This window comes from Necator americanus, chromosome II, assembly GCF_031761385.1.
Source record: "Necator americanus strain Aroian chromosome II, whole genome shotgun sequence".
Taxonomy (NCBI): domain Eukaryota; kingdom Metazoa; phylum Nematoda; class Chromadorea; order Rhabditida; family Ancylostomatidae; genus Necator; species Necator americanus.
In genome coordinates, this window is record NC_087372.1 from 11,537,475 (window position 1) to 11,553,616 (window position 16,142).

The 16,142-nt window shown below is 39.7% G+C and overlaps 2 protein-coding genes across 2 annotated transcripts; both read right to left on the reverse strand.

The window, feature by feature from the left end:
• Window positions 1–810: 810 nt before the first annotated feature.
• Window positions 811–13,039, reverse strand: RB195_017547 (uncharacterized protein; the record flags this gene model as incomplete). The annotated part of the gene is made up of 15 exons (XM_064184589.1): window positions 811–886; window positions 948–1,073; window positions 2,835–3,025; window positions 3,543–3,663; window positions 3,738–3,817; window positions 3,930–4,034; window positions 4,121–4,250; window positions 4,318–4,411; window positions 4,718–4,878; window positions 6,944–7,052; window positions 11,136–11,287; window positions 11,337–11,440; window positions 11,519–11,617; window positions 11,748–11,914; window positions 12,997–13,039. The coding sequence occupies 15 exons, from the start codon at window positions 13,037–13,039 to the stop codon at window positions 811–813; spliced, it is 1,758 nt and encodes a 585-aa protein (XP_064040470.1).
• A 1,588-nt stretch (window positions 13,040–14,627) lies between these two features.
• On the reverse strand, window positions 14,628–15,071 carry RB195_017548 (uncharacterized protein; the record flags this gene model as incomplete). The annotated part of the gene is made up of 3 exons (XM_064184590.1): window positions 14,628–14,759; window positions 14,814–14,965; window positions 15,029–15,071. The coding sequence occupies 3 exons, from the start codon at window positions 15,069–15,071 to the stop codon at window positions 14,628–14,630; spliced, it is 327 nt and encodes a 108-aa protein (XP_064040471.1).
• Window positions 15,072–16,142: the final 1,071 nt, after the last annotated feature.

A 16,142-nucleotide genomic window follows, 5' to 3' on the forward strand; every position in this document is an offset into this window, starting at 1 on the left:
AAGTGTTTTTTTTTCCATCAACCTGATATTTTGCTTTGTTGACCTTAAAATAATTTATAATAAATCAAGTACAAAAACTGTCGAGCGGGGTCAAATGTGTATCTTTGAAACAGGTTTCCTAAATACTTTATTTTGGCGCGCATTCTCAAACCCGAAAGAAAAAACGCTAACAGCTTACGCATCAACCTAATATTCGCATCCAACTAGCCACCGGCAAGAACAGGCATCAGTATGGCTTGAAGAAGAATAAATAGGTTTATCACAGACACACAAACATCCAAAGTACGGATCGTTGATCACAAAACAGATATGATTCAAAGAAGATGAAGTGCGACAAGGATACAAAAAGTCATTTCTCAAAATCACGCCTAAACAACGCTTATATTACAGTGAGATAAACAACACGAAGAGACAGATGTACATAATGACAACTAAAAGCAACAACTAGCCCAGTGAAGGACATATAACATGTGAGGGAAACCGGGACATAGTGAAATGATAAGTGAGTGCGAATCGAGAGCAATTCTGGCCGTCTACTGGCCCAAATCGGAAATGGTGTCCTCGTATATCCATTATTAACGTAACAAGGGAAACTAGTTAATTGAAAAGCGGAAGCGTATGGCAATCTCTCCCTGCGTTTTAGAATGATTTTAGAAGTGAGGTCAGTTGGCATCTACTTAAACGCAAGTGCTATGCCATTCTTCTGCTATTTCATCAACACGTACTGCACACGAAAAAAAATCTACCTATATGAGCAGACAGAAACAAATCGTCGAACAAATCGTTGGGTGTGGTCGATTAACGAGAAGCCTACTTTTTAATTACACCCCAGTCCGAACGTGGGATTTTTTGGAGGTATTTGATTTTGTTGAACAACAATTTATACCTGTAACACGACGTACGTATGGAACAATAAGGATTTCGTTAGAGAAGAAAAAAGTCCTTACCAGATTAATCCTACTACCGAACAAATAGCCACGGCGATGTAATAGCCATCGATAGCCATCTCGCACACATCGCCTCCTGCGGCACATTGTTCAGCGAGGTCCTTGGTGTTGCACGAATATAAGATGCTAGAAATCAGAAATATAGTTAATAATAAGTTAATGAAATATATATATATATAATATAATATAATATATTGTAATATTTCATATGCGTTCCAATCAAACTCAACAGTAAGAGAATTTTGCGAGAATAAAGCGTGATAGACTGTGAACTAAAGAACTGAACTAAAGTCTTAGTTACACACTGCATGATCGGAACGAGTGCAGGTAGAGCGCAGAACATGTTATTTCTGGAGAGCAAAGAAGTAAGTGAGAAATAGCGATAGTTCATAGTGTATTATAATAAACAAGAATTTCTTGAAACAAGCTAAATCTGCAATGAAAGAACAAGAACATAAACTCGCTAAACCACAATCGTTCTTAGAACGTTGTGCTGATGTGATGTCCAGAGATTAAAATGCAACTGCGATTTAAGATTCAGAAGTACATGCGCTAAAACGCGCTCTATAAGGTTTCATGGATTTTGATAGGTTAAGTTATAACAGGAAATAGGTCTAGCCATAATCTTTCAGAAATACATTACATATACGTTCACATATTACCGGGATTTTTCTGAAACATTGATGAACCTGTGCACTTAATTGGTCTGAAACGTGGTTTTTAACAAAATTAAATCAAAATAAATTGGTAAAAGCTCCTCATAGTGTTATAAGGACACTTGGAGCATTATCCGTTAGTGTTGCATTCTGCATTTTCTTAGCGAAGAAATACATGTTGTTTCCGGTGTTACAATAGTAAAAGTTTCCAAATAATTGCAAAGACTTGTCGATTCTGCGCCGCCCACACCAAAAAGTCAAGAAGCAGAACGCATCTGCTTAAAAATTGCACTTGTTAGCATTATAACAGCATTATACAGAAGTTGTAAATCAAATACAGGAGAAAGCGTCCGTGAAACAATCTAATCTGAGGATATCTTCGTGGGAAAACTGAGCTCACAAGCTATCAATTCTTTCCGCTATTATAACGCTGTAGCTATTATCGTGCAATGCTGTGACAGTATACGATAGGCCTCACTTTTGCCTGTTGTTAAAAACTGCAAAATGTGATACAAGAAGGTGTAGTAATTCCAATAAAACAAGCTTTAAAGCGAACATATCCAAAGTAAGGAAGAATACTTGGGCACACTGGAAGCCTTAGCAATTCAGTATGAAATTAAACTAAAAAACAGCAGATTTCGAAAATCATGACACTGAAGAGCTCTTTCTTAAGCACTGTTTCTTACTAACAAGGGAGCAAAGGTAGTTGGAGTAGGGGGGACTTATTTAATTGAACTCTACTCGAACTGGAGTTGGAGCGCGAAAAGTGTTCCAAGGGTGCAACGATGGTTTTTAACTATCAAATGCGGATTAAGGAAGAGGCATCCCTCACACATTTTCGGTTCTTTTTCTTCGTTAAAAAGACTAGCTGCTATGACTTTGCTGTTCACTTCCAGTAAGCCTGTTCAGAGAGTTTTGTAAAGTTAACCCATTAGTAGTTCTAGGTCTATCGCCCTTTTTCCTCTTAGTAGCTTTAGCATCCATGTCATAGATCCTCTGGAACTGATGCTTAGGTTTTAACGCCCTCACCAACATAGAGCTATATAGCTGAGATAGCTATTCACTTCTATTGATGGACTGTCGATTGATGAACTATCGCCTTCTCAAATGGGAAAGACATCTGTCACTTAAAAATCGTTTATGTGCTCTATGAACGTTTTAGCGCTCGAAGGCACAGTTCAATTAGAGCAGCGTTTAGAATCAACGAAACGACAAATAATAAGAAACCCACTGTTTGGTACCCTTGACAACGCAGTCCTTGTAGGTGAACCAGTCTGTCACGGATAGAATCACCGTCACGGGCCAGTTCCCGCCGAGATTGTTCAAAGTATTCAGTAATGTCATGTAAGTGCCTCCAATGCGAGGATCAGAAACTTGAGCATTGAATGCCATCATCGATACGAACATGCAGTATGTTGCCACCTGCAAAAAGAAATTTAACAATTGTAAGTTTATATACAAGTATCGCTACTATTGGTATTTGAACAGTCCTACGAATGGGCCCGTAGCTCTTCAGAGAGTGGGCTTGGCTTAGCTGTTATGTCTAAGCAGAAAAATTCAAAGAGGACGAAAAACCAGTTTAAAAAAAGTGGTGTTACATTGCAAAAGACACTATATTCATGGTGATATTGATCAGCACTGAAATAATTTTGAGATTTTAACCTTCGTAACTGCTAATACATCGTTATTGTCATGGATTAGTAAACTTCGAGTAAACTTCTTCAACAAACAGGAGAGCTGCTGCTTTCATAGCACTCCATAAAACGTTCTAGTAGACAAGTGTTAGATATTAGATATGAGTCAGAAATGAGTCAAAATGAACTGGATTTCCTTGTATTCCTTGAAATTTTGAAAGGAAAGTATGACTACTTCAAACAAAAAACGGTTAGAGGATAGGTAGGAAAAAGGAAAGGAAGAAAACTAAAGAAAGAAAAATCACCTGGTGGAATACATATCCGATGATCCATACTACATAAACAGTGTTGTTAAATTTACCCGAATCAAGTTTGAATGAAGGAGTGAAGTACACAAGAGCAGCAAAAATTCCGCCAACGAACAACCTTCAACATATTTTAACAGTGGGATGGAAAAATTGGCACCATACTTTAGAGATCGCAGCAGAATGATTAACAACCTGTACGGGTAAGCTAACAAGAAAATGTTGAGTGGTCTTGGTCCAGCAGTCCACTTTCCAATCATCCATGGAAGTAAGATCTGAATTCAGAAAATCGTTCACTCTGACTATTGAAGGCACAAACAGAGAAGTGTTGTTTCGGGAAAACAGATGAACTTAAACGTAGTAACAAATATTTCTTAAAAAACGGGCCTGAAGTGGAGTTAGGAACAACCCAAAGCTGGCCAATCTATCTTTTGGCATGCCCATACCAATTAACTTCAAACCAGTGATGCCATCAGTCGCTGCGAACGCAATCTACACTGGTTTTTGGATTAAAGCATTAAAAGAAGAAGAAGTAAAGAAAAAGACGAACTTCACAAAAAAGCGGAAATTGAGCGTACCTTTCCAGTGAGAAGAATAACAAGCATCCACAACATAGGTTTCAATTTCAAAATCTTCCACAAAACAGTGTATGTCTCAGTAATCCCCAGGTCAAGCTCTTTTTCGTCATCGTTATCCTCACTGTTACCCCTACATAAAAACAAATTGCAGAGAAACAGTCAAAATGTTAGCTAAACATAACAGTAAACGCGCTTACGAGGAATTCTGCAAGGAGTTGTCAACCTCCTTTTTGAAAATCAGAACCAACGTGGTCGATATAATGAACACCCAACCCCAGAAAAAAACGAAACCTAAAAGCATCAAGCTATCATTAATAGGATATCACCGCATAAATAAGAATGTGACAAGAAAGAATATGTTGGATGTATTAAAACTTCTGCAGTGCGGACGCTATAAAAAGAGAAGTGATAAGAAATCAGGTGCGGGTCGGGCAAATTCAAGCTCTTCAAAAAGTTGTACAAACAGAATGAATGCACGCCATAAAACATAGAATGCTGACATTGTAACGGCTGGGAGCAAAGAGGACAGATATGATCGATCCGTTCAAGACCGCAACATAGGTGAATACGTTATCTGTAAGGAAAGAAAGTAACGACCTGCTAAGTCAACAATTCCGTAGGGCTTCTGATTCTCCGCCGAACGAAGAAAAGTGTTAGCGAAGTCTGCTGATTCCAACGAAAGGAATACCACATTTCCAAGAAAATATCCTGCAGTTTGACCAACAGCATTGCATGTAGATGCATATCCGACGTTTTTCCTGGCAAATAAAGGATAAAGGATAATGTGTGCGGCATTGATCAATCCCTAAAAGGATGCGCCTATGCGTTCTACTCCAATTCAGAATAGTCTGAGTTTTATGAACGCAGCGTAACAATGACTTGCAGGGATCGGTCGTCGTTTCGCGTTACTGTTTTTAGCTTCCCAGACAAGTCTGGTACCAACTTATAGACCTTGGAGGGACGAAAGGTTTGGTTGGCACTAGAGCAGTTTTGAACCATCGTGTGTAGTCACAGCGGAACTTCTTACCGACTGCGCTACACCCGACCATTTTCTATGAAGTAATAATAACCGCAATAGTAAACTATCCATAAAATTGTATCCGCATAACAAACGTATAATAATGAGAAGCTTCTACAGGTGGTATTCACACATACAATCGACGAAAAACGTGTTGTAATTTGTCGACGCGACGTTTTTCCTGGCAAATAAAGGATAAAGGATAATGTGTGCGGCATTGATCAATCCCTAAAAGGATGCGCCTATGCGTTCTACTCCAATTCAGAATAGTCTGAGTTTTATGAACGCAGCGTAACAATGACTTGCAGGGATCGGTCGTCGTTTCGCGTTACTGTTTTTAGCTTCCCAGACAAGTCTGGTACCAACTTATAGACCTTGGAGGGACGAAAGGTTTGGTTGGCACTAGAGCAGTTTTGAACCATCGTGTGTAGTCACAGCGGAACTTCTTACCGACTGCGCTACACCCGACCATTTTCTATGAAGTAATAATAACCGCAATAGTAAACTATCCATAAAATTGTATCCGCATAACAAACGTATAATAATGAGAAGCTTCTACAGGTGGTATTCACACATACAATCGACGAAAAACGTGTTGTAATTTGTCGACGCGACGTTTCTCAGTGAATCTGTGTGTGCGCGTGTGTGTATGTATGTATATATGTGCACAGGGCTGCTTCTACATCACATACACAATAGAAAACCGAACCTCTCTTCTTTTTGCTTCTTGTAGTTTTCACTATTTTCTCGTGCAACGGTACTTATGTGTTCTTGGAAAAAAAGTCCTCTTCCATTGGTTTTAATGTTTGTTTTATTTGTAGGATGTCTGTATGACTTTACTCTGTAGGGATGACCTTTCCGTTCTTTCTTTTATGTAAATGTGCACGATTACCATCTGTTGTGATCGGAATCGTGGCAAAGCCCCGAAATCCGATCTAAGAAAGAGCTGACTAGGCGCAGTTACGCATCTCTCTCAAAGTGAAGTCTTTGAGAAAGTGGCTTGGAATCAGTGAAAACTTCTGGACTAGCAATAAAAAGTTGTTCCCTATAGCAATTATGACAGATGAAAATCGTGCACAACTACATGAAAATGCGACAGAAATTAGATGGCCGCAAACGAAGATCTAAGAGCAGAAATAGAAGCAAAACAAAAAGGACTTCATCAACACAATTTAGTCCTATTTATACATCATATTAAACAAAAAGAGGGAAATCACAAAAAGCAAAAAGAGAAAGTTTCCCGGGAAGTTTTTTGTATATCATGCAGAGAGCTCAATGCACGCTTTCACCGAGGATGGGCAGCGTCCTCATGTTACAACCCAATTGTAGAAAACAATCAAACATTCACAATAAAGTGTCTGAGAAAATCAGAAATGTTAGGACCAAAGTGTACAGCCAAACGAAAGTAGCATAAAATAATAATAAAATGTCTTAAAATCAAACGGACATCCAAAAAACAATTTTAAAAAATTGAAGAGTTCGCCCAAATGTTATTCGCCGTTAAATTACATTTGAAAAATACCAAAAAAGAATTACGTTGCACAGATCAACGCGCAGCGGTATAGAAACGGAGACTGTAGCTATCACTAGAAGATCTTTTTTTCTGAACGTTCTCTTCATGGAGTACTGAAGTTTAGACAAAGGTAATGTCTCCAAAGTTTTGATCTCATAGAGGCGGTAACAATGCGCAAGTTATGGTCAGAAAATGAGAGCAGAGATTTCCAAGAGCAAAAGAAGAAAGCCTGAGCAGTTCTTTTCTTTTGATAAAATAACGATGTCCTTAGATCCGAAAAATATTTCCTCACCTTGATAAGATAGTCAAAGCCCAACCATCCACCGCAATATCCTGAGTAGCTGCGAGAAAGTTCAGTGGTAAAAATATTAACATTAGAAGGAGAACATTAGGGGCGGAATCTAAAATAGAACGTATTCACTTTGGAGGAAATTATCGTACATATCTTCATGTTGCATGTTTGATTATATCATATTATTGTGCCAAGCATTGTTATTGTCAGTTATGCCACAGATTGTGCAAGTCCACCTTACACTATTTGCGAGAATGGAAATTTTCCAGAGGACTATTGAATAGTTTCCACATTATTTGGAACAAATGTCCTTTTTTCTCTTTGCAAACGAGAAACATTGGAACACTGGAAGTTTTTTTTCTTCTTCTGTAGTTTCGACTGTTTTTGACACAATTACTAGGGCCATGCAGACAATAAACAAAAAAGTTAAATGTATATGTATTCGCATTTTAGTCTGTCGACGACACCTGACAGGTTAAGCACTTTTGCCCACGGAGAACCGTGCAACCTGTCTACGGCCCACACTTTAAAACGTTATTTTTACACAAGTAAATGGAAAAATCGCCGGTGTCCCCTACAAGTACAGATGTCTGCAATTTCCCCCCAATCATTGAAATAGGTCGCCATGATATAGCAATGATGTGTTACCTCTAGTAGCTTCATTATCTCCAGTAGTAGTGTTTTGTTCCGCGCTACTGCTAGTGCTAAAATGTTCACTGAGGTCCAAACGTTAACATGTTCTTTTCATAAGTCTCATCTTCAAGGTGCACATGAGTTTTTCTTCCTCAATTATTCTCTATATTTATGCATTTATAGCTTGTTCCACAACATTGGTCAACATCCATTTAGAGTTTTCTGAAAAATTCACGAATGATCCACCTTTTTAATTTTAGCCTCTGTCTAATTTCTTACTGCTTTTTTTAAAGATAACAACAGCTAGTTCTGCATTCGACAGTCTTTACGATTATGACGAATGTCATTCGCTCGTATTGAATTATTCATGATATTCCTTGGAAATGCTCTTTTAATCATGTGTCTTTTAATCATACTGGAGAAAAAACAGCATCCAGAGTTTTCATTTTAAATTCCACCTCTTCCTTCTTATTCCTTCGTTTTTCTTTGTAGTTGAATGTGAATTTGGGAGTGCTAAAATCAAACTTCAGTCAACCGTAAGAGAAGGAATGTTGTTACACATTAGGATTGACTAAAGAATAATTCGTGTTACCCTGTGGACTTTGTTTTGAAATTAAGCAAAATTTTCGGTGTACAGATTATGCGAAACTGTTTGCTGCGCGCCAATTTGACTCAATAGAAGAAAGATACGGGAGAGATCTGCTACGGTGCTTTCCTTAAACACTATATAAGATACAAATTTAGGAGAGAACTCTATTCCAATCAATTCCACTAATGTTCAATGAACTACTTTTGTATATTAGAACAGAGACAGGATAGGACTCTCAGATGGCTCGTGTCCAAGTGCAAGTCCGCCATTCACAGTACCGAATCCTATAGTTCTCCATTCTTTCAGATCGGTTTAGGTGTAACTCGGTATTCCTATAACTCAGGAGCCATTAACATTACATATTTTCATTAATTTTCGCTATGTTACTCACTCAGCCTGCCTCAGAAACGTGTATTTCTGATAAAACCGTTCGATATCTTCTCGATGAACACCTTAGGAAGTGGAGACTACTGAATCATTTAGCTAGCAACCTTATCACTTACCTTAACTCTGGTTGAAAACTATGACAATAATTCCAACACATCGAGGATCATATGTCCTGCTATGAGTTTTTTTTTTCAATTCGTTTTTATTTCACTAAATCTGCTCTTTTATTTTCTCGCATGTAAGGCAAGAATACGACAACCATTCTTCAGGGCTCCAGAATTTTTAAGCAGTAAAAAACCATGCACCAATGTGGGATTGGATCGATGCCACAGTCATGATAGTTTTCTATAGGTGCTATATTGGAGCAACCGCCATATATGGAATTCGCATATAGATAATCTCAGCAAATGTCGATAATGACTGTTGTCGATGCTATTTTATCGTTGAAAGATGTTTTTTTTTTCCAAGATCGTTCTGCTTATTGTTCACATTAGGCGAATTCATCTCATTTCTATCTGATTATACAGCAAAAGTTCGAAAAAGGAAGGCGGCATTACGTGATCTTCTTTAGTTTTTCATTATCTTCTGCAGCAAAGTAGTGACATTTCGAATTCAATTAGAGCCTTACACTACTCATCGCTTTTTTTTTAAATTTCGTGGGTTTCAGCGCAATGTTTTTCCCAAAACAGAAGGGGAAGAATTACACTGCACTTTGTCAGTATGGAAGCCAAAAGGCTCAGTAAGTGCAAAAAAAACAACGCATATTCCGTCTTAGGAGACGATTTCATTACAAAAAAAATCCTAGGCTAGAGAAACGGTTGACGGAAACATTATATGCAATTACCTTATGACTACTAAACTCTTATGTTACTAGGAAGTAAACACCATTAAAGGATAAAGTGTGGCGTTAATCAATCTGCTTCGGATTCGCCACCACGTTCACTTCAATTCAGAATTGTTTGAGGTTCACGAACATGTAACTATACAGTACCTTGCGGGGCTTCCCGGTGTGTGAAGTCAGTGTTTTTATCCTCCCAGAAGTCTGGTACCAATTTATCGACCGCGGAGGGATGAAAGGCTTGGTGAGCACTAGGGTGGATTCGAACCACCGATCGATCGTGCAGGCAGCGGAACCTTTAACCGCTAAACTACACCTGCCCCATAAACACCATTACGATACCGGAACACACCAACATCACAAGAAAACGAAGAGAAGTATTCAAAACGAAGTGTATTTGTTAACATTTGACAGATGTTGAAGTGAAAAAAGTGGAGAATGTGAAAACCCTTAAATGCAGCATACCACAAACTGACCTGGTGAGGAAATCCAAAAAAAAAAGAAAAGCTAGAGATGAGGTTGTAGATGCGGATCCAGGGTGGTTCCCTCAGCTCTCTCCAATCGTCGTAAAATATAGCGTTTCTTCCTTTTACGACGAAATTTTACGTGAGGGAAAGATGAGCGGATCCACTCACGACCCAAATATATAACCTTATCGCTGGCATTTCACGCTGGTAACCTCACCACGCCAGATTCGTGGTATGTAGTCTTTAATTAGTTAGACCTACGGTGGAATTGTGAAGGGAAAACATAGAACTAATATATACTTCTTTAAGAGTATGAGTATGAACTCTTTATGAGCTATGAATTTCACTGGTGACACAGGGCTCCCCGCTAAAAAATGAGAAATAAAAGGAGGGAAATTTGAAAAAAAACATAGTGGAATCGAAGGGATTACTACTCCTTATTTTGTTCTAACAATGTCTTACCAATGGTACCACTATTCTCTATCAATGTTAACATTACCACCTAACCGTACACCAATTTTTCATCCTTTTTAAAGTAATCGTAAGAGTAGCACAGAGCGCGAAAATCTTTTTGTAGACAAGGTATTATGTGCAACTTATCAGTTGTTTGAAAAAAACATATCCACTATCTGCGGGACCGTAGAACAAGTCTCAGAGATTGATATTGATCACTAAGGCACCAACAATGACCAACTTAAACTCAACTCAACTCAACTCATTAAAGGCATCACCCCCACGAATCTGGGGTGGTACGGATTTCAGGTGGACTATTATATATGTATACGGGATCGTAGATTAAGAAGAGGGGGTGATTCCATTCATTTATTCCTATTTGCCGTAAAAAACGGCAGGAAAGATACGGCTTCGAGCGTTTCAGCGCGCTGTTTTCTACAAGGAGTTCGAGTGGAGCCTTGTGCATCTTCTGGGCCGTTTTTTTAATTAGGAAGAAATGGACGGAATCACCCCCCTTTAAATAATCTACTATGCCGTATAAGAATACTCCACCTGAAATCCGTACCACCTCAGATTTCTGGGTGATGCCTTTAAGAATAGCACCTTCACACCGGTAATCTCACACCGTAACCGTTGATCCTGTCAAATTCGTACTTGATCTAGGACACACATCCATTCAAAATCTGCAACACTGCACTTCCATTATAGAGAAATGACGGTACGACCAACACAGGGAGGTTACACAAAGACGATTTAGAACACATTTCGCCTCTATTTTTCGTGGATGATCAAACAATTTCTCAATATACATGAATGGAAACTAGCCTGTTCCTTCTCCCATTATGTACGAGACTCGGAATGAAAGAACGAGCATGAATAAGCCGATAAGGTATTGGCAAGGAACCATCCATGATTTTCGTCGACCAATGCGTTTCCAATAGACAGAGTCGACAACGGGGGCCCATAGAAGTTTCATACTGAATGTTTTTTTTATTAGACAAAGAAAATGCAAGTAAACAGAACTACCTAAACGGCCAATAGGCGAAGGAGAACACAGCTTGCTGCCCATAAGAAACATTTCTGCCTTGCAACAAAAGTGGAATTGCTCCAATAAGACCTAGCGGTACACCCTGAAAACTACGTGCCATAGAAAACACCGTGAAAATTGACTACTAAAAATCTCCATTTAGGTAACTAATCAAGATTACCTGTAACAAGTATAAGAAGAGAAGAAGACAGATAGATGAGATGTCACCTCGGAGGGATTCGCGCGTACGAGTGAACCAGTTCCCACCTGAGCTCACTGACTGAAACGAATAACTTGAAACACTTTTAAGTTTTAGAAGTGACGCTTATGATGCTGTTTGGTAAATGCGCCATTACTGTAGATAAAACTAACAAAAATATTTATTTCAGCAAAGAGTTTATGTAACTAACAACGTATTTATAGGAAATACTATCTGCTTCATCGCCGCTATCACTTGGACGGTAAACCATCGGAACATGAGGACCAGCATCAGAGAAGCCAAAGTCCGGCTCTTTTGCCATAACATCTCCACTGGAGCTAAGTCCACGATTTCGCCGACGCACCCGATTCGCCATCACTGGAAGCGCCACCTTCAACAGGACGGAAAACGGGTGCAGGCGTATGGTTATTGGAAGCTGACAAATGGAAGGACGAACAGTTACTTTAAAGTAAAGATATGCAAGGGGTATAAGAACAAATCTTGTGAAGTCAAGAGAAATTCATATAGTAACTGCCTTAAAGCTTCTAGCAGCTGCTTTAAAGCTTCTGGCCAAATCTTTGAGTTTGAGTGAGTGGAATTAAGTGTGACGAAGTGAACATTCGATATTTAAAATCGCAAATTTGTTAGAATAACCTAGTAACCAGCCTTCTGAAATATTTGTATGCTAAAACGAATGAGGAATTCCTACAAGTGCCTGCATCAATTGACCCTCACTCGACATTCAATATTGACAAATCTTACAGAGATATTGGAAAACTAGTTATGAACAAGAGTTATTATTGAAAATAAAGAGAATTCGATGAAATAAAATGTAAAGTAGAAATCCCTTCATTCCACTTACGTATAGGTTTTATTCTGTTGTCTGTTTAGCAGTTGCAAGCGTTTTGGACAGAAGAACAATGAAAACTGCACGGCTTCTCCAAACAAACCTTTGACAAACGGAAGTGATAACAGCTTTCTCGGAAGCAAGAGAAGCTACGTAATAGCGTCGCAAAACATTTCAGAAGAAAGAAAATACGAAAATACAGAATACAAGGCCAGGACCACGAGAATATGAAAAGATTAGTGGAAGAGAAAACATCTGAAACCATTGCATTTCCTACAAATTTCAACTTGAAAGTAGCTTAAAGCGATCAGGCAAGAAGTAATTGCTGCTGACAGAAAGTTCCCCAATATTCGAATATCTGATGAAATATTCGAACAAATCACCAACATCAGAAAACCATCAGAAAAACTTATCTCTTTCGCGTGACTACAGAGGAACTAAAAACTTAGTAGTATTCACATCTAGGAGGTCACCTTTAAAAGCATATTATTCTGGAAAGCAAAAAACAGCAAAGGACGGAATTACATGAAGCAAAGACAGCGGTTATTAACAGCAAAAAAAGCACTCCATAGTGAAAAAGCAAACCCATAACAATTGAATTCCAAAAACTAACCTAACGCCAGATCCTCGTCTATATCGATAAAAACATCGTGCATCGGGACAGAGTATAAATCTCAGGAAATAAATGCGTACGAGGTAAATGGAGGTTCAGCTACTTCTACGGGGCTTGCAACAGTACAATATATATTAGCAGGAGCACAGTATCCGACCTGGGAAATTGTTACGTCAGAGAATTGAAATACAGTGAGTTCGCCGCATGTAATCACATCGTTTCCGAAGTTTAGTTCAAATAATGTAGATCTAGTAGCATACAGGATGAGTCGATGCGATTTAGAATACTTCTATCGAATTAGTAAAATCGGAAATTTCCAACAAAAATACGAGGACTGCATAATAATTGAGACTTTGCTAACAATATTTGAATTTATCATCGCAATGCATGAGATCCAGCATATGCAAGCGTTGCTGCTATTCGAAATAATTGTCTTTTGCCTTCTAATCGTGATTAGATCACCGAAGAAGGTCCTTAATATAGAGCAAAGCAGAGAGAATAACCAAGATCTACAAAAGGAGCTGAACCAAAAAGTACTAAAATTAAGTGCGAAGTAATCAATTGTGAATGACTGTGAATATGAGACAAAGTTGGATCAAATTGGGTCGGACCGTCATAAAGAAACAATAAGGGAAAGTAATAGTGCGAAAACAAAGGGAAAGAGACACTCCCCTCAGGCACAAGAAAATAAATAGGTGGATAAGATGGAAAAGACACGAAAAAGAAAAATTTCATGGAGACGTGCCTAGCAATTTGGCACACCGTCATAACACGCGACACTAAGCTGACGACGCAGACATTGAACCTCGAATGGTCGTGAGCGAATAAGCGATCGCTGCAGAACTGATCAATCGCGCGCAATGGCCAGCTGTGGGCTTCCGCTCTTTGCCGCATCGGCTTACCTTATTCTGTTCGTACGTCGTCGATTCTAGGCGTACCAGGGTGCCGGGCGGTACTGGACAGGTCTCGAAGTGCTCGAAGCGTTGAGCCATCACCGTGTCCAGGAATGTATCGATCGGTTGTAGAGAGAGTGGGAGAGATCGGATAGAAATAGGATAATTTGATGATATCCCCGCAAGACGAGATACAGTCTCGATCCGTGTATGTGTGTGTGCGCGTACCACAACTGGTTTTGGCACGGTGCGGCTCCAGCTATGACGCTTCAGCTACCAAGTTGCCATCATTACCGTTGACTGCGGCGAGGCGGAGGTGAGACCGAAGTGGATGAGGTCGGCACGGCGGACAAGATGATGTTGCCCAGACACTAGAACCGGCCATCCCACTCCCCATCAATGCATCGAGAACCACTTTGTAAAGTGAAGTGAAATGTGGCGGGATCGATCGAGAAGGCTATTGCCGAAGCGTGGAACTTCCTCGTGTGGTCAGCCTGCTTCGCTTTATCATTTCACACACCAGTCGCTTATTCGATCATGTTACGGTTCGAATAACTCGATTTCCTTCCGTGCGCTAGTGTGCTGGGCGTTGGCCACGGGCGTCGCCACTTTCGCTCCTTGCCATTTTCTATCATTCCTGTCGATGATCATAAACTATCACCTTTCCTCACATTCGCAGAAGAACGTGTGTACGCTAATTTTTTTTTGCGCGCCACAGGCAATGTACATTTCAAAGTATCAACAAGAAAAAAACTGCGCTGCAACGGTCAAAGATGAACTTTCAAACACGCCTACCTTGAGCTGCTGTTCCTGCGCTTCAAGGAAGGCGTCCTGCTCGACAAAAAGGTCCTTCTCTAAGGTCTTCATCTCCTTGAGAACCACGGCGAATTTTCAGCGCTAATGGAATCGCTCAGTTGCGGTTACCTTGTGGAAATCACTAGGAAAATGACACATCGAATTATCTTCAGAGGAGATCTTTCCAGGGCCGGACAAATTACGACGTACAGTTCGTTCGACGCTGAGGTAACCGTGTTGATAAGATGTCGTCGTCGCTGAACAGACGCGACTGCTTCTACCTGAGATGTGTTTGATTGATAAAGACGCTTTCAATTGATAGGAGAGCACGAGGAGAGACACACGTAGCGTGAGAGGCGGTCCGTAGCCCCTTATGAAGAGAAGCATTCCAGCGACGGGTTCACCGCTCGGTGCTCGTTTCCAAAGCCGTTATCTTGCAGTCACGTGCTGCATACGCATGAAGGGTCACATCGGGAACTCTCAAGTTTATTCAGGCAACATCTGAGTCGGATTTTATTCTTCTGTTTGCATAAAATCCATGGGGACCATGTAGTGATGGTCACCGTGCGTGTTCTTTCAGATTTCCCGGAGTAATTTGTCGTAGATATCCTCGCCCTTTTCAGTTATCTATGGATATTCAGTTTAGTCGATAAAGTGAGAATTCTATCCTTTTTGTTCCATACTGTCTGTGGTATGCGGCACGGTGAACGCCGAGGCGATGTGGTCGTGGAACCTTGCGAAAAGTGTGTGAATTTGGGTTAAACTGTTACTCTTCCTGTTGACAACGTGCTTGTCTTGTGCAGATAATTCTTACGATACACATGAATGAAAGATTGATAAATCTGCAATCGTTCTGTCACGATATTGTATATAAAAGATTGTTCAGTTAGTGTGTTTTCATGTTGTTGCGGAATTATGGGACTTTTATCATCTTTAGTGCCGTTTGCTCGTAAAAATTCAGCTTTTATCGTTGCACTATGGAAGATAACCAATGTACGTACTGTGTTATGATGTAAAATTCTCGGAATTTTTCCTCTGGTAACCAGTCGTTTCTTAATCGAGAACAAAAATGGTTAATCTAACGCGGATGTGGACGAGGGCAACTGGGGGCACACACAAGATAGAGTATACATAAGTAGGTGCCCAGAGGAGTTGTAAAATTGTATAAAATTTACTCATTTACTTATCTATTTATTTGTTACCTCCCCTTATTTACGGTTTAGCAAGGAAGGAGTGCATGAAAGTGTTTACGTCCCACCCTCTCTGATCTTTTAATGTTTTTTTCTTTTGAATATTTTCAGCAAAAGTAGGATAGTGTCGTGCGGTACACAATTTTGCTTCCCAACCTACACAGATTTTGCATTCCGTTTATTGTTTGACCTTCTTAATGGAATCACCCAACGAGTCTGAGTAGGTACGGATTTCAGGTGGAGTATTCGTATACGGGATCGTAGATTA